The 19,207-nt window shown below is 47.6% G+C and overlaps 1 protein-coding gene across 1 annotated transcript in view; it reads left to right on the forward strand.

Annotated features, from left to right (window-relative positions):
* USP34 (ubiquitin specific peptidase 34) overlaps positions 1 to 19,207 on the forward strand; it is a 1,009,100-nt gene that overhangs the window by 225,676 nt on the left and 764,217 nt on the right. The window contains exon 8 of the mRNA XM_029593702.1: positions 226 to 287. Coding sequence (XP_029449562.1) covers positions 226 to 287 — 62 coding nt within the window. The remainder of the gene's footprint in view (positions 1 to 225; positions 288 to 19,207) is intronic.

A 19,207-nucleotide genomic window follows, 5' to 3' on the forward strand; every position in this document is an offset into this window, starting at 1 on the left:
GTGGAGACGTGGAGAGTAAAATAGTATTTGAAGTCAAAGCATGTAATAAATGCAGGGGATCTCTGAGGGAGTGATGGGAATTGTAAAGTTGAATTAGTTGGTATGGATGGGCAGTAGATAAGACATAAGGTCTCTTTCTCCTGTCTGCCTTTCTCTTTTTATAATCGTCATGTAGTAAATGTTTTATATGCAAGTTACAAAGCATTATTTGTCTCTTTTTGCCAGAATCAACTTCACACTTTCAATGATGTATGTAATAATGAATCTTTAGTTTCGGACACAGAAACGTAAGTGCAACATTTTATACATTTGGCTTTGTATGTATATTCACAATATAAAACACTTTGAGGCTGTTTCATGCATTTATAACCTTGATTATTAATTTTGGCAGTGGGAAACTATAATTTGTAGACAAATATCCAGAAGAAAACTTGTCTTTTATTTTTAAAAATATTTTAAAATTATAAATCCTTATCATCCATGCCAGACTAGTCCAGATAAGTAGGTTATGTCCTCCTGCCAGCAGATAAAGATGGGGGGGAAAAAAAAGCTCAAACCTGACTTCACTCCCTTTATAGTGGTCTGTTGCTGTCTTCAGTATCTCTCTGTCTCCAGCATATGGTGCAGATGTGAATTGGTGATGTAGCTAGGAGTAAGATGCTCCCAGGAAGGCTATGTTGGCTCAGGTTCCTGGTAGAGAGTAGGCTGAGTTTTGTGGATGCTTCGAGCAATGATCCTGTTGGTATTGATTCTCCCTTTCTCCTTGGGATCCAAATCAGTTGGTTGTATGAGTTTCCACACCAATGGGTCAAGCACCAGGTAGTCCCTAGTGATTTTGTTCCCTTGGTAGGTCCGTCAACAGGGGGCTACTGTGATGGCACACTTTTCTTGGAGAGAAACGGGAAGGCAGTAAAGTTTAAAAAAGAAAAAAACAAAGGCAATACAGCACAACCTTTTTCCCAGACTGCCTCACAGTCTCCCTCTGGTGGTATATCAGATTTGGACTCAGTCAGGGATCTGAACAAACTCGCCTCTCCATCCCTTCCCTTCCCAGTATGACTGTAAATAAAGGGAGACGTAGTACCACATACTTTACTAGATAACTCTGATCCTCCCAAATATCCCTTCTCTCCTCTCCTGCTTTGACTTCTGCCAAACTGACCTGTACAGGACTTCTTACTTTCAGCTGCTATGCACATAAAATCTGTGGAATGAGGTACTCCTACCCATCCTTCTGGAGCTTAGCTATCTCACTTTCCAGAATAAAATTAAGGCATGGTTGTTCACCCAGGCCTTCTTCTAGACTGCTCATTGAAGGAAAAACTTGTAATGTTACTTTCATTGGACTTTTGATTCAATTATGATTGCAAATGACCCTGCAACTATTGTCACTGTTTGTACCTGTAAATTTAATTCTCACAGGACAAAGCAGGATGGTAGTCCTCACATATGGATGACATCATCAGGATGGAGCCCAATCACGGAACACTTTTGAAAGTTTCTAGAACTTTGACTGGCACCTACTGGGCATGCCCAGCAATGCACTGACCCTGCATCCAGCAGGGGTCCCCCTTCGGTCTTCTTTTTTCCGTGCAGCAGTAGCCACGCGGCTTAAGGAGCTCTCTGGAGATTCCTGACAGGAATTTTCCTCACGGAACTTCTTTTAAAATTTTCAAAAATTTCTACCCCATAGGGGTCCCCCTATCGATATCCATACTCCTCGGTCGAAAGGTAAGGTTTTACCCTTGTTGCGGTCGATTCCCGTCGAGTTATTCCTTCGGGGCCTACCAGCCAGCGATCGCATCGCGGCTAAACTTTTGTCTGAGTCATGGCATCGGGTTTTCGTCGGTGCCCCGACTGTACTCGAACAATGTCCATCACTGACCCGCATGGGGTCTGTGTTATGTGTTTGGGATGCGGCCACGATGTCCTAACGTGCACCAAATGTGCCCAAATGACATCGAAGGGCGTAAGGCTCGTTTAGAGAAAATGGACTTTCTCTTCGGGTTAAAAGCCCCGACTCCATGAATAGCTTCGATGTCGTCCGAGCCGGTGCCATCGACTTCTCGCCAGCACCGAGACACCGCTGATGTTCGACTGGCGTCGGCGATTCCAAAGGTGTCTATTGCCTCCTCAAGAAAAGGACCGAGGAGAACATCATGAAAAGCGTTGACACCGGCATCAGAAGGCTCAGTCCGTCGATCCAGGCAAGTCCTCGGCATCGACATCGACAGAACCACTGACAAAGAAGCCCCGTCAAGAAAAGGCCCCATCCTCTTCTGTGACCGGGTCACCGAGGCGTTCCCCACCTTCAGTGGTGCCAGGATCCGCGATTCCACCTTCACCGGTGGAACCTCCGGCTACGCCAGTACTGCCTCCTTAATCTGGTGCCGGGGTTCCATGCCCCAGGCTTCCGCGAGGAATTGGATCGGATGATCCAAGGAGGCCATTGGTAAAACACTTCAGGGCTTCCAACCTCCATCGATGCCAGTGCCGGTCCCCGAGCCAGTCACCGATCCTATTCCCGTAGCACTCACACCGCTACTGGGTAGACTGGATGCGTTGATCGGTGCCCTGCCTCCGATGGAAACAAGAGAACCGGTGGGTCCAGTACCTCCCACACCGATTCCATTATCATCTGATGATGAGGAAACACAGTTACCCATTCCACCGTCTGGGTTTTTACCACCGACTCGTGCATCGATGTCACCGGTTCCTTGGGTGCTGCCATCGGTGCCTCCTCCAATGCCGTTTATGCCTAGGCCTGGTCCTTCAGGATTAGCACAATTTCTCCCTGCTGGAAACCCACTGGGTGATGGAGATCAGCCCTATAATCCTTGGACCGATGATTCGTCCCAGGATACAGGTGATCTACCATCAGATCCCTCTCCCCCAGATGAAAGATGATGCTCTCCACCAGAAGATCTTTTATTAATTTCATCAAGGAAATGTCTGAAACCATTCCTTTTCAGCTTCAGACGGAAGAGGACTCTAGGCACAAGATGCTGGAAGTACTCCAATTTCTAGATGCTCCTAAGGAAATCATGTCTATACCTATTCATGAAATCCTGCTTGATCTCCTGAAGAGAAATTGGGAACACCCATGTTCGGTCCCACCGGTCAACTGCAAGACAGATGCTACCTATCTGGTGCAGTCAGCTCCTGGGTTCCAAAAATCACAGATGGATCATCACTCTGTGGTTGTTGAATCAGCCCAGAAGAAGGCACGACGTTCATAACCTCATTTCTCCATACCTTCAAGGAAGGAACAAAAATCTATTTATTTATTTATTAACTTTTCTAACCCGATATTAGTGGGGACATCATATCGGTTTACATCAAAAATATAGAATGGAAAAATTACATAGAACAGGGAAATAGGGGGGGATCATATAGGAACTAGTAGATCAAAGATATGAAGTACATAGGTGTGGGGCTGCTCGTGAGCAACTGAGAGCCAATAACAGTTAACATAAAAGTGTAACTTATGTGACCAAGAATTTGTACAAGGGTTCAGTAGCTGCTAGCAATGGGGGGGGATAAGGGGGGGAGGGGGGGAGGGGGGTTATTATTGCAGGTAGACTTGTTTGAAGTGCCAGGTTTTTAAGTTGGCTCTGAATTTAGAGGTGCAAGTCTCGAGCCGGAGGTTGGGGGGTAAAGAGTTCCAGAATGTAGGTCCAGCAATAGAGAGGGCTCGATCCCTTGTGGAGGTGAGGTGTGCCTTTTTTAGTAAGGGCACGTGGAGGGTCCCATTGTTGGAGGCTCTGGTGGATTTGTTAGACCGTATGGGGCGGAAGGGCTCGTCAAGCCAGTTTGAGTTGTGGGTGTGTATGGCTTTGTGGATCAAGGTTAGGGTTTTATATAATATACGAGAGGGGATCGGGAGCCAATGCAAATTTTTAAGGATGGGCGTGATGTCACATTTGCGGGTGTTAGAGAGAGTTCTCGCTACTGCATTCTGCAGCATTTGGAGGGGTTTTATAGAAGAGTAGGGGAGGCCTAGGAGTAGGGCATTGCAATAGTCCATTTTTGCTGAGAGGGTGGCTTGAATGACTGTGTGGAAGTCACCAGCATGGAGTAAGGGTTTTAGTTTTTTCATCACATTGAGTTTGAAGAAACCTTCCATGAGGATTAGATTGATATGTTTTTTTAGGTTCAGTTGTTTGTCAATCTGATGCCTATGACATCTGCCTAAGGAAGATGTCATAGGCAGGATCATTTGTGAGGGCAGGTTTGGGGAGTGAGTGTTGTAAAATAAGGAGCAGTTCCGTTTTGGAGGTGTTTAAAGCTAGGTGAAGGTCAAAGAGGAGTGTATTGATGGAGTCAAGACAATTTTTCCAGAATTCCAGGGCATTGGTTAAGGTATCCTGGATGGGTATGATGATTTACACGTCATCAGCATATAGGAAGAATTTGAGGCCGAGCTCAGATAGGAGTTGGCAGAGGGGGGGTAAGATATATATTGAAAAGGGTGGAGGAGAGGGAGGAGCCCTGGGGAACTCCCTGGGAGAGAGCGTAGTGGGAGGATTCAGCATTGCCTATTTTAACTAAGAATTTTCTATTGGAGAGATATGATTTGAACCAAAGGAGTGCAGTGCCAGAGAGGCCAATGTAGGCTAATCGGGAGAGGAGGAGGTTATGGCTTATAGTATCAAAGGCGGTGGAGATGTCTGAGAGGGCCAGGATATAGCAGCATCCTTGGTCCATGCCTCTGAGAAGGAAGTCAGAGAGGGAGAGAAAGGAGGGTTTCTGTGTTGAGGTGCTTGTGGAAGCCGAATTGGGAGGAATGCAAAATCTTGTTTTCTTCCAGGTAGTCTGTTAGTTGAGTGTTGACTACCTTTTCTATAATTTTTGAGATGAAGGGGAGATTGGAGATGGGACGAAAATTGGCTGGGTCCTTCGGGTCTAGGGATGGTTTTTTATAGCAGGGGTTTGACTGCAGCATGCTTGAGGGAGTCAGGGATTATGCCTGAGGAGAGGGAGCAATTGATGTCAGCCAAGGGTTTGGCTATGGTGTCAGGTATCGTAAGGAGGGCTTTAGTGGGAATGGTGTCAGAGGGGTGGGTGGCCGGTCTAATCTTTTTGAGGATTGAGGCTATTTCGATGGAGGATGTTATAATTTATTTGCAATTTATGGTATCAGGCAATGCGAGATATGAACATTGCATAATTTATTTGCAATGTCAAGGGTGAGGGTGCTTCATGAGTTTATCGCATCCTCAGGATTAGTGCAATTGAGGTTGGACAAGGATTCGGACAGGGCTGACATCCAAAAATCCCTGGATGCCTTTGGCAAGAGTGTCTTCCATGGCTCCATGCTCATATCTCGCATTGCCTGTTACCAGTTATACATGACACAGTATAACAGACCTTTTTAAAAGGATCCAGGACTTCTCTGATTATTTACCAGAGCAACTCCAGACTCAACTTCATACTCTGGCTCAGAAAGGTCTAGATGCTGGAAAGCACGAGGTCTGTGGTGCATATGATATCTTTGATATGGACTCTAGAGTGTCTGCAGCAGGAATTAGTGCCAGAAGATGGGCCTGGCTCAAATCATCGGACTTAAGACCAAAAGTCCAAGACAGGTTAGGAGATCTACTCTGTGTGGGCGATAATCTCTTCGGGGAAAAGATCCGAGAGACTGTGGCACAGTTGAAGGATCACCATGAAACTCTGCGCCAGCTTTCTTCTGTGCCGTCTGAGTTCCCGTCTGCTCCTAAGAGAACTTTCAGATGTGACGCCAAGGAAGCCAAGGAAGTTTTATCCTCCGGCTTCTAGAGGACTCCCTTCCAGACTTACCAAAAAGGTCAATCCAGGCTGACTCTGCCTCAAAAGTCTCAGCCAGCTTCTCAGCCTGGACCAGCGTCAGGGTTTTGACTCTTTCCTAGAGAGTGTAAGCCAACCTCCTCTTCCTTCCATTCCGGTCGTCTGTCGGCTCTGCTACTTCAACAGTGCTTGTCATGCAGTCACCACAGACCAGTAGGTACTGGCAATAGTCACTCAGGGTTACCACCTAAATTTCCTAACTGTTCCAGTGGACTCTCCACCTCGGCTGACGTAGGGGGTCGTCTGACCACTCTCCCTTGCTGGAACAGGAGGTCTCATCCCTCCTCAAATCCCGAGCAATAGAACCAGTGCCCCTCTCCCAGCAGGGGCAAGGGTTTTATTCCCGGTATTTTCTAATACCAAAAAAGTCAGATGGCGTACACCCAGAGAGAAAAATTCAAAATGGTAACCTTGGGCTCCCCTCTTCCTCTTCTACAAAGAATAGATTGGCTATGCGCTCTAGATCTCCAAGACGCTTACACAGACATCTCAATTACTCCATCTCATCGCAAGTATCTGTGATTCCTGGTCGGCCCCCGTCATTTCCAGTACCGTGTACTACCATTTGGCCTGGCGTCCGCTCCACGAGTATTCACCAAGTGCCTGGTGGTGGCCGCAGCCTTCCTCGGGAATCAGGGAGTGCATGTGTACCCTTATCTCGATGATTGGTTGATAAGGGCTCAGACTCAGCAGGGTGCACTAATCTCCCTGCTTCTCACTATCAACACCCTGATTTCCTTAGGGTTTCTAATCAACTATCCCAAATTCAAGATAGTTCCATCCCAAACCCTATCCTTTATAGGGGCCGACCTATACACTATACAGGCGAAAGCCTTCCTCCCCCAGGATCGCGCTTTCACCATAACATCTCAGGCGCATCAACTACAGACTCTAGTATCTTCAACTGGTCATCACTTCCTCATACTGCTGGGTCACATGGCGTCCTCTGTGCATGTCACTCCGATGGCTCACCTCACCATGAGAGTAATGCAGTGGACCTTAAAATGCCAGTGGATTCAAGCTTGTCAGCCAATGGTCCAGCATTATCCAGGTTACCAAACAGCTCCATCTATCACTAGCCTGGTGGATGCCCCACTCCAATCTCATTCAAGGTCTTCCATTTCAGGCTCCAGATCCTCAAATTACCTTAACAGACTCATCCAACTTCGGATGGGGCACACATGTAGGCGACCTGCAGACTCAGGAAACCTGATCTCCAGTAGAAGCCAAACACCAGATAAATTTCCTGGAGCTACAGGCGATCAGATATGCCCTCAAGGCCTTTCAGGATTGCCTATCAAACAAAGCTATCCTGATTCAAACAGACAATCAGGTTGCGATGTGGTACATCAACAAACAAGGGGAAACGGGCTCCTACCTCCTGTGTCAGGAAGATATACAGATATGGGCATGGGCCTTTTCCCGATCGATGTCCCTCAAAGCAACCTACTTGCCGGGAGTGGACAATGTGTTGGCGGACAAGCTGAGTCGCACTTTCCATCCGCACGAGTGGTCTCTCGGGAGTGGACAATGTGTTGGCAGACAAGCTGAGTCACACTTTCCATCCGCACGAGTGGTCTTTCAACCCCATGATAGTGAACATGATATTCCAACGTTGGGGTTACCCTCGCATAGACCTCGTTGCGTCTGTCCACAACCACAAATTAGACAACTTCTGCTCTCTGATTCGCAGTCACCACTCGCAACCCAGAGATGCCTTCACCCTCTCATTGGCCAGCGGTCTCCTTTATGCGTACCCTCCACTCCCTCTCATTTGAAAGACTCTCGTGAAGCTCCGGCAGGAAAAAGGATTAATGATTCTGATAGCTCCCCACTGGCCACGCCAGGTGTGGTTTCCAATCCTCCAGGACCTATCAGTACGCCGACACATTCCTCTGGAGAAGGATCACCTTCTAATCACTCAGAACAAAGGGTATCTACGACACCCCAACCTCCAAGCTCTTTCTCTGACAGCCTGGATGTTGAAAGGTTAATACTCCAACCTTTTAACCTTTCAGAGTCGGTATCCCAAGTCCTGGTGGCTTCACGAAAGCCTTCAAAGAGAAGGTCTTATCGTTCTAAATGGAAGAGTTTACGGTCTGGTGCACTTCCATGTCCATAGAACCTTTCACTTGTTCCACTGCGAGGTTCCTGGACTATCTCTGGCACCTGTCAGAGTTAGGCCTAAAAACTTCCTCTATCAGGGTACATGTTAGTGTAGTGTCTGCGAACCATAAGGGTATAGGAAATATCTCCATTTCAACGCAACCCTTAGTACCACGTTTCATGAGAGGCTTGCTCCATTTAAAACCTCCACTGCGCCCTCCTGCCCCTGCTTGGGACCTTAATGTGGTTTTGGGACTGCTCATGAAACCTCCGTTTGAGCCTCTCCACTCCTGTGATCTCCGCTATCTCACCTGGAAGGTAGTTTTTCTTCTTGTGATTACGCCTGCTTGCAGAGTTAGTGAATTACAGGCATTAGTTACCTAACCGCCTTACACTACAATTCTGCATAACAGGGTAGTGCTCCGCACTCATCCTAAATTTTTGCCGAAGGTAGTGTCGGAATTTCATATTAACCAATCTATTATCCTACCTACCTTTTTTCCCAGGCCCCATTCGAACCCAGGAGAACAGGCTCTGCATTCTTTGGACTGCAATCGTGCTCTAGCTTTCTATCTGGACCACATGTCTGCCTACAAGAAATCCATTCAATTGTTTGTTTCTTTTGATACCATCAAATTGGGAAATCCTGTGGAAAAGCAGACCCTCTCCTCCTGGTTGGCGGAATGCATCTCTTTTTGCTACCAGCAAGCAGGTATTCCGTTACAAGACTGTGTAAAAGCTTACTCGGTCAGGGCCATGGCGATATCAGTAGCGCACCTCCTTTCAGTGCCGCTTGCTGATATTTGTAAGGCTGCTACCTGGAGTTCTCTCCATACTTTTGCAGCCCATTATTGCTTAGATAAGGCTGGCAGACAGGATTCCATCTTTGGCCAGTCTATTCTACGAAACCTGTTTTCAGCTTAACTTCCCAACATCCTTCCACCGACCCGTTCAGGATGCCCTCCTAACCAAATTTCCACCCCTATTGTTGTGCCTGTTGCATGTCTTTGGGTGCATTTGGTGCTTTGCTCGGGCATCCTCAGCTCGGTACTCACCCATATGTGAGGACTACCATCCTGCTTGTCCTGTGAGAAAGCAGAGTTGCTTACCTGTAACAGGTGTTCTCACGAAATCCACCCGCCACCCTGCGGAGTTGCGTTCGTTTGCGTTTTCTTATTTTATTTTTCACACATACTTTTACTATAATGCGAGACTGAAGGGGGACCCCTGCTGGATGCAGGGTCAGTACATTGCTGGGCATGCCCAGTAGGTGCCAGTCAAAGTTCTAGAAACTTTGACAAAAGTGTTCCGTGATTGGGCTCCATCCTGATGATGTCACCCATATGTGAGGACTAACATCCTGCTGTCCTGTGAGAACACCTATTACAGGTAAGCAACTCTGCTTTCTAATTTGATTGTAATCCGCCTTGAGACCATGCATGGAAAATGGCGGAATTTCAAATATCTGTAAATAAATGTCATGGCAGTTCAGCCTATCAGCCAGTACATTTTGTCTGGCTTGTGAGCAGACAGTTGCCAGGTGGGTGAGTGATATCTACAGAAGCTAAAGTTCACCATATCGAGCCCTGGTGCCTACAGTGGACAGCAGTGTTATAATGCACATGGAACAGGGCGTGGTCATTGCTCCCGTTTTGGCAGGAACAGCAACCAATTTTTCTGCCACTTTGCACCAAAAAATAAATAATAAGTCAAGCATGTCAGGCTCTTTACCGTTCCCTTCCCTTCAGTAGTTGAACAGGGAAGTTCTGTGGGGGCTACATATTTTCCTTGAGGCATGGCAGAGTCTATGCAGCTCCAGTTCTCTACTGAATTATTTCATCCGGTGCTCTTGCAGACATGTTGGAACTCCTGCTCTCTGCTAGCGGAGCAATGTAGAGAACAGCCTGTAAAAACAGCTTTGCAGAGGCTTGTGATGTTGGAAATTGCTGCATCCCCTTTAAAAAAAAAAAAAAAAAAGTAAAATAAAATTTCGTGCATCTTGGGCAGTGCTTTTTGGATTTCTTTTTTGAGTCCTTCCCAGTCCTTATTCATGTGTGTGCACAGAAGAACCTTAAATTTGCAATGAGGTGATAGAGCACGCCACTGGCTGGGACAGCCTCAGGAGAAAGTAGCTGATGACAATTTTTCTGGTCATGATCTGTGGCTCTTGGATGAGAGGCAGTAATCTGTAGAGGATCCCATATTCCTGGGTGCTTGTAGGCCCTCCTATCCAGGTGCTTCCTGCTACATCCAACCATTGGGGATGGAGATCTCCTCAGTGTCAGACACCCAGTTTTAGCCTTAAGGTGGTAAAGAAGATGAGGGATCTATATACTCTTCCTAGGGAAGAGAACAATATGATACTGGATCACCTAGATGGGTTGCCTCATCTTTTAAGATCACCGTTGGTGGAGGAAAGCACAATATTTACAGCTCCCCATGATAGAAAGATCGCGTCTCTGTTTAAATGTTCTTTCTTTTTTCCCTTTAGTCTCTCTCCACAGGCAGTCATGTGCAATGTCTTTGTGATTCAAGTCCTTCTGCATTGGCTCCAGTATCCCTCTGAAGAGGCCATGGTGAGTCTCGCACAGAGGATGTAAGTAATGCTACAAGCTACTTCAGTCAGATTTCCCCCCCCCCCCCCCCCCCCCCCAATGCAGCCTAGCCTAAGCTAGTTTAAGATGTGGCTACAGTGTTTACTGACATGCTTCTCAGGAGCTCTTTCACAGAGTAGCAGCCATTGCAGACTTGACCTTGTATGGTTTTTTCCTCTAAAAGATAACTGTCTTTTGGAGTAGTCTTTGAAGTTTAGAGATCAAAGTTCAGAGGAAGCCTCACTTGCCTTCTGCCCCCTGCCCCCCAATATCAGTCCTAGTTGGGGCCACTTCAAAGGCTACAAGCAATCTGCTCAAGCAGCTGCCTCCCTGCCTTGAGGAGATAGTCCAGGATAAGTGGGTTCAGCTAGGATGGACCCCTTGTTTGCAGGCTGTTGTGTTCTTGCCATGCTACTTCATGGTGACCCCTGAAGTATTCTATTCTGGGTATTCGGACACTGCTCAGGGGGACATCTGTGTCGTCCTCATTATAGACCTCAGGGGTGATGGTCTTATCCTTGTTCAGTCTGCCACAGATTTTGGGTCTACATCTCTCTCTTGAAAACAAGTTGGGATATAGTACTATCTATTTCAAGTCTCCCAGAAAGGTCTGTACGGTCCGCTAGTCTTTGTATTCCCATGTGGAATGGCAGACCTTTTCTTAAATGTATTCCCACATGGATACATAGAGGCATTCCCACTTTCTCCTTGGGGGATTATTACCAGATATTTCTCAGATGCATTATCTTGGATTCCTTACTGCTATCAGGTTCTCCCCTTGTGCTAACCATGACGTGGATATCTGCCGGTTAAGGGGTAGTAAAGGCCTCTATGCAGAAGGGACTGGTTTCTTCTATAGTCAGGTGTCTGTCTATTCAGGGCTGAGTCTGAGCAGGAAAGCCATTTGTTTACAGCCAAGGTATGCTGGCATGGAATCTATAGACTGACTGTTAATTATCTCAAACAGTAAATAGCAAATAGTTTTTTCCCCCCAGTTTTTAAGAGTCTAGGAAAGCCCTCCCATATCCAAAGAATAAAGTGATCAATTGTCTTTGGACTTCAAGGACTGAAAGCCTTACTTCCAGTGTCCAGATTTCTCATTGCTACATCCACCCCGTGCATGGTCCATTCTGCAGGTTCTAAGCTTCAGGGCAGTGGACCTGAATGTAGTACTTTGGGTGCAGACCCATATGTGTCTCATTCAATTCACACTCCTCTCAGGGTGATATCCATTAGTTCAGTGCTGCAAGGCTACTTTCTTTCTCTCTTGGTAGGTTAGAAGGAGCCTAAGTAGATGGCTTTTGATAGCTGTCGTCTTCAGGGAATGGATATGGAGTTTTCTTCATGGTTATTTCGCACTATAGGTGTGTGCTTTGTAGGTTAGGAGGGGAAGCTATAATCTGGGGCAGCTGAAGTGGGGACAGTTGTCTTAGTGGAGAACCCAGTGGGTTTGTGTGTAGGTGGAGGGCAGGAACCAGCTATCTAGTGCTCCAGAAATACTAGCCTCTAGCTCGGGAGAAGGCAGTGGTCAATGTAAAACCATTTGCTGATGTGAATAAGCTTAGGGAATTTAGTAGCCTTCGGTACCCTGGTCAGATTTGGTCATGTACAGAGTTCTTTGTAAGACAACTGTGTTAGCTCATATGGCTGACACAGTTGTCATTCGGACATGTGTTTTTATCTGACACTCTTGAGACCCCAAAATGTAAGGACTGGTAGAAGTAGCCTTTGCTCTTCTAGGGGTCAAGCGGGGAGCACCTCTGTGAGTGGATTTCAGATCAGCACAGCAAAGCTTCCAGATGAAAAAGGAATGCAGGAGCCCTGGGGGGGGGGAGGTGTTGGATATCCTGGTAGAACCATTACCTGCATGAGCTTCCGCCTGGAGGCTGGACATTCCTTGGACTGAGTTCTGAAGATAGAAACAGGGATGCTCCTTCACTCTATCCTCTGGTCAGAAGATTCTTCCTAGAAGATCCCTTCCATTTGCTTTTACAGTCTTGGCTGTTGAGAGAACTTGGCTATATAGTGAGAATACTTAGTGTTGGGGTTACAGCCTTCAGTAGCATGAAAGAGGATTGTATAGTGGACCTGACTTACAATTTAGAGCCTCTGAAAGGTCAATGTATGGCAGAGACAATGTTTCCTTTTGAGGGTTCCAATCCTTTAATCTTATCATTATCGGAGGAGATTGGTATGAAGGCATAACCCATAAATCTCAAAGAGGGCAGAGACTGGTTCTGGCTTGCTACGAAAGACAAGGTCATGGAAACTCTCACTAATCTTTCAGATGAGATACTTTCTTCTGGGGAGTTCTCCACTGTAGGTAATTTCTGCGACTTGGAATCTGAATTTAGTTTTGAAGAGATGTGACCTCCCTCCTTGTGAGCTCTGTAGGGTAGTATATCTTTGAATCTTGTTGAAGTCAGCCTACTTGGTGGCCTTTTGCAATTTTAAAGGAAAGGGTGTTTGTGTCCAGTACTTTTCCTCTTTGGATGGTAATGTTTCACTTTTGTCAAAATTGGGCTTTTCTTACTTATGATGAGAAAGTCAGATGATGGACCCCGAATTAAACTTTAAAAAACACGTATCGAATAAAGTCAGAAAAGGATACGCAAAATTAATGACATTAAGACGACTAAAACCACTCATTACAAAATGACTTCAGAACTGTTCTTCAATCATTAATTTTTTCTAGCGTCGACTATTGCAATTCTTAATTACTTGGTCTGCCCGCATCCACGATCCGGCCATTGCAGGTCCTACAAAATGCTGCAGCGAGTGTCCTATTGGGGACTAAAAAAAGAGATCATATAACTCCAATCTTCCCTTCATTGGCTCCAGATTGAATCCCGTATTCAATTTAAAGTGTTGTGCATTCTACACAAAGTAATATATAGAGACCAAAACGACTGGCTAAAAGCTGCTATACGGATACATACCCCACAGAGAAATCTTAGATCAGCAAATAAAGGCCTTTTGACTATCCCATCTGTAAACTCTGCAAGGTTAATTTAAGTGAGAGAGAGAGCCATTTCATTAGGTCTGAAACTGTGGAACGAGTTACCCTTCGAATTAAGAATATAATCTGATTTCAAGGTTTTTAAAAGAAACCTGAAAAAATGGCTGTTTAGCATGGCTTATAATGGAGATGTTTGAGACTTGTCTACAAACTACTTATCTCTTTTCATGCTGCTAGTTTTAGACTTATGTTTCTATTTTATCTGCCTTTTTTTTTTTTTTTTACCTTGGTTCTGTATTTATTTATTTTACCTGACATTTTATTTAAATATCTGTATTTTATTTTCTTAACTTTAATATTCTCTTGATTTTATTTCGTAACTATTTATTCTTTTAAATATGTAAACCGTTTTAATGGTACGTCTCAGCGACGGTATAAAAAATTTGCTAAATAAATGTAGGACAGGGCTAGTCATTGCTAAGTTGTTGTAGCTCACCTTTGAGATATTTTAGGTGACTCTTTTTATCTTGGATTGATCTTTGGTCTACTGATATGCCTGTTAAAACACAGTAGTTTCCAAATCATTGATTTCAGGAGGAATCAAGATGAGTGCTTTGGCCCTATCCAATAAGTTTGCAGGTCCAAGAGGGCTGCTAAGACTGCTCTCTGAAGGCTCAGGAGTTCTCAAGGGCAGAGTCAGAATCTGTATTTCTAAAGGATAATGGCAGGGCAGTGCTCTTGTTTTCATTGCATCCCTGCTGTAAGTACCTCCACTTGGGTATGCAGACCAGGAGTGACTATGTCTTAGATGCAGGAGTCCTGAGAGCTGTCTTGTCTTCCTCCCACCTGGTCTTGGTGGAGCTTGGATGTGTTCCACTTTTCTGGACTGGTCTGGGATGGATGATAAGGAAGATGAAATTTCAATTTTCCTAGCGTGTGTAGCACATGGACTCAGGACCAATGGGTATAGTGTACTCCTGATAGCAGTTGGGAGACGGAGTCAGATTTCAAGCTGACGTCAGCCTACATATACCCGTGCAGGAAGCTTAGCTCTTAAGTATTTCTCCGTCTCCTAAGCAGTTAGGGACACTACACACACTTGCACAGTGTTAGAAAATCCAAACCAAAGAAGAGAGAAATTTTACCTCAAGACGAGCCCCGCTCTCCTGCGGTGATACCTAAGGGTCCCTCCCCCAGTCGAGAATTCCTGAGGTGATTTCCGAGATCCCTCAGAGGTAAGCCTTTGTCCGGTAGCTGGTTCCCGGCGTGGACTTAGCCCCCAGAGTGGCTGAGAGGCAGCGGGTGCAATACCGAGTGCGGTGGTGAAGGTATTTTCCCTCACCCCCCCCCCCCCCGCAGCTGGAGACCGCCTGGCACGAGACCGGGAAGCGCTGAGACAAGGTAAGGTAGAAAACTTTCTTAAAGTCTCCGAGGCTCAGTTAGCTGCATGGATCGTCCTTCCGGCATCTGTTTAATCGGGTTGAGCAGCCCCGTCCGGGCTAGACCCCGATCCGGTGCGAGAGTCCTCAAACGTGGAGACCCTCCGGGGGGGTCGCCATCTTGCCCGTGTGGTTGTCGGTGCCATTCCCCCCCCCTTTTGGTCGCCGTATTGTCCGCACAACTGAGCCGTGTGCACAGTGGCAAGCCGGATGCACAAATGACTTGTGCGCACAGCGGCGCGCGCATCGGTGCCGGGCGCACAGATAAGCCTGTGCACACAGTGGTGTGCACATCCCCGTTAAACGCACAAATAGTGGCCTGCACGCATATCTTCCACATCCTGCACGCACATCGTCTGCGCACAACTAAGTCTCCCGGCGCACGTACCTACGCGCACAGACGAGTTTTGAGCCACTCCATGCGCACAAATCATGGCACTGCCGGCCAAGAAAGCCAAGGGACAAGCCCTCTGCCCAGCCTGCCATCTGAGAGCTGCGCATCCCGAAGTGGCCTCTGCCCTATTCCTGTAGTGTGAAGAGTCTCAGGGGGAACCGATGCAAGGCCCCCCCTCAGCCAGTAGAGGAATCCGGCTCCACCAATGATAGTACCCCGGACCTCTGTATCTCCGACTCGACCCCTCCTCAGATGGGCACCTCGGGGAACTCCACTGGATTCAATATGGACCCAGGGACCTTTTCCTGGGTGGAATTCTTCAAAGGGCTGAAAACCTTTGTCCAGGCGCAATTGGTACTGCCTGAGACACAGCCACAGTCTCCACCAGAAGCGCAGGAGCTTCCAAGCCCCTTTCGGACCCCTTGAGATGTGCTCCAGCTGGGCAAGAGCCTCCCCCTAGGGGGGACATGGACACCTCAGGGGAAGAGCCTGACTCCTGGAGGAAGGGGAAATCCCTCCAGGGATGGAACCATACCGAACCATGATGCGATTCTTTTCCAAAGTCGAGTTACCAGATCTCGTGTCTCTGAGCCTGAAGATGCTGGCTATTCCTGGCACAAGTACCAAAGCGGAGCCAAAGACGAGCCCAGTTTTGGTCGGTTGCCATTAGGGCTCATGCTATTTCCCAATGCTGGAGGCCGTACAACAACTGATTGACCTGGAATGGAATGCCCCGGAGGTCCGCTTCAAAGGGGAACTGGTCCTAGAAGCCCTATACCCCCTGGAACCCATGGCAAAGAATTCCTAGGGTTCCCAAAAGTGGACGCCATGGTCTGCGCTATCTCAAAGCGCACTACCATCCCAGTCGAAGAGGGAGCCGCACTCGAGGATGCCCAGGACAGACGTCAGGAATCCATCCTTAAACAGTCATTTGATGTCGCAGCAATGACCCTGCAGATCGCTTCCTGCTGCGCCATTGTGACATGTGCCTGCTTGCTCCTTTCCAGGGATGCACCCACTTCCGCCGAAACATTAGAACCGGCTATATCTTTCCTCACGGATGCGACCTTTGACCTGGTGCGCACCTCAGCCAGGGGTGTCTCATCCATAGTGGCAGCCAGAAGGCAACTATGGCTCCGAAATTGGTCAGGCAACGTGACCTCCAAGACGAAACTCACGAGAATGCCTTTTAAAAGATCCCTCCTGTTTGGAAGCAAACTGGAGAAGTTAGCCAACAAATGGGGCGAATCCCCAGTACCTCTTACCGGAGGACAGGAACAAAAGAAACCAGTGCTCCTATCCCTGAAGAACCAAGGGCAGAGGAGCCCAGCGTTTTAGACCGTACAAAAACACATACCAAGCCCTCGCCCCACAGGCAGGGCCCAGTCCTTTCGGAACAGACACAACAAGAGGGGAGCCGGCTCAGGTACAGACCCTGGCCACACCCCACAATGAGAATCAACAGACCCATCCACTGGAAGAAGCCATAGGGGGCAGACTTACCCTCTTCTACCAAAGATGGGTCGAGATAACGTCGGACAAGTGGGTTCTAACCATTATTCGAGAGGGTTACTATCTGGACTTCCACAGCATCCCTCCAGATAAATTTGTGAGATCACCGTGCCACGCCCTCTCCAAGAGGACGGCAGTGAAAACCACACTGACAAAACTACTCAGCCTAAAGGCGAAAACCTTGGTCCCACGCACCAACAAAATACTGGTCACTATTCCATCTATTTTATCGTCCCCAAGGAGGAGGGAATGTTCCGGCCCATCCTGGACCTCAAGATCGTCAATCGCTACCTGAGGGCACTGCACTTCCGCATGAAAACTCTACGCTCTGTCATAAGGACAGTACAACCAGGAGAATTCCTGACTTCACTGGATCTATCCGAAGCCTATCTCCACATCCCAGTCCACCATGACCATCAGTGCTTCCTATACTTCGTGATACTGGACCATCATTACCAGTTCCGGGCGCTTCCCTTTTGGACTAGCTACTGCTCCTCGGATGTTCACCAAAATTATGATGGTAGTGGTGGCAACAGTGAGGAAAGAAGGGATCCTCATACATCTGTATCTGGACAATTGACTGACCAGGGCAAAATCTCCAGAGGAAAGTTACCAGGCGACCACCAGAGTCAAGAATCTATTGCAGAATCTCGGGTGGGTCGTCAACACAGCCAAGAGCTGCCTGCAGCCCTCCCAATTGCTACAGTACCTGGGAGTCCGGTTCGACCCCAAACAAGACTGGGTTGTTCTTCCCCCTACAAGGAGAAGGAAACTGATGGACCAATTGCGAAAACTGTTGAACTATGCTCGCCCCAAGGTATGGGACTACCTCAAAAGTTCTCGGTCTCATGTCATCAACCCTAGAAGTCATCTCATGGCCAAGGGCCCACATGCGCCCACTACAATGTTCCCTACTGTCACGATGGAACCAGATGTCCCAGAACTACTTCATTCGCCTCCAGCTACCGGCAGAGGTTCGGACCCAGCTCCAATGGTGGCTTCAGGAAGACCATCTGAGCAAGGGAGTAAGACTATCCCCACCAACCTGGATCTTTCTCACCATGGATGCGAGCATGCGAGGGTGGGGAGCCCACTGCCAGGAACTGACGGCCCAGGGGCAATGGGACAAGGAAGAGTCGGGATGGAACATAAACCGACTGGAAGCTCAAGCCTGCCTGCAATTGCCTGCCTGCAATTCAGTCACAGACTCCGGGGCAAATCTGAATCATGGACAATGCCACAACAGTTGCCTACATCAACCGCCAGGGAGGAACCAGAAGCCAACAGGTGTCCCTGGAAATAGATCCCCTAAAGGCGTGGGTGGAAGCAAACCTGCAAGGGATCTCAGCCGCCCACATCGCGGGAAAAGACAACGTCACTGCGGACTACCTCAGCAGAGAGAGCCTAGACCCAGGGGAATGGACGCTGTTGACCACAGCCTTCCAGTTGATAGTAAACCGCTGGGGAACCCCAGCCATGGATCTCCTGGCAACCTAGTCCAACGCCCAAGTTCCCAGTTTCTTCAGCCGCAGACGAGAACCGCAATCCCGGGGAATCGACGCCCTCGTCCAGACCTGGCCACAGGAAGTCCTGCTGTACGCCTTTCCTCCATGGCCACAACTGGGCGGGATCATCCGCAAGATAGAATACCATAGGGGGCTAGTACTTCTAGTGGCCCTGGACTGGCCAAGAAGGCCATGGTATGCAGACATGCGAAGACTTCTTGCGGGGAACCCTCTGTGCCTACCTCCACACAGGGACCTACTCCGGCAAGGACCAATCCTCCATGAAGACCCAACTTGATTCTCTCTTATGGTCTTGCCATTGAGAGGACTTGCCTGAAGAAGAGCGGATACTCTAAGGCAATGATTGACACCTTGCTCCGAGCATGCATGTTTTCCATGTCTCTAGCTTACATACGAATAAGGAGACTATTTGAAGCCTGGTGTGAGGACCATGAGATAAGAACAGAAATTGCCATGCTGGGTCAGACCAAGGGTCCATCAAGCCCAGCATCCTGTTTCCAACAGAGGCCAAACCAGGCCACAAGAACCTGGCAATTACCCAAACACTAAGAAGATCCCATGCTACTGATGCAATTAATAACAGTGGGTATTCCCTAAGTAAACTTGATTAATAGCTGTTAATGGACTTCTCCTCCAAGAACTTATCCAAACCTTTTTTAAACCCAGCTACACTAACTGCATTAAACACATCCTTTGGCAACAAATTCCAGAGCATTATTATGCATTGAGTGAAAAAGAATTTTCTCCGATACTTCCGCGGATGGTCAAAATCCCCATGATCCTGGAATTTCTGCACGACATCTTGAAGAAGGGGTTGTCTCTCAACTCCTTCAAGGTTTAGGTGGCTG

The sequence above is a fragment of the Rhinatrema bivittatum genome, chromosome 3 (genome assembly GCF_901001135.1).
Source record: "Rhinatrema bivittatum chromosome 3, aRhiBiv1.1, whole genome shotgun sequence".
Lineage (NCBI taxonomy): Eukaryota > Metazoa > Chordata > Amphibia > Gymnophiona > Rhinatrematidae > Rhinatrema > Rhinatrema bivittatum.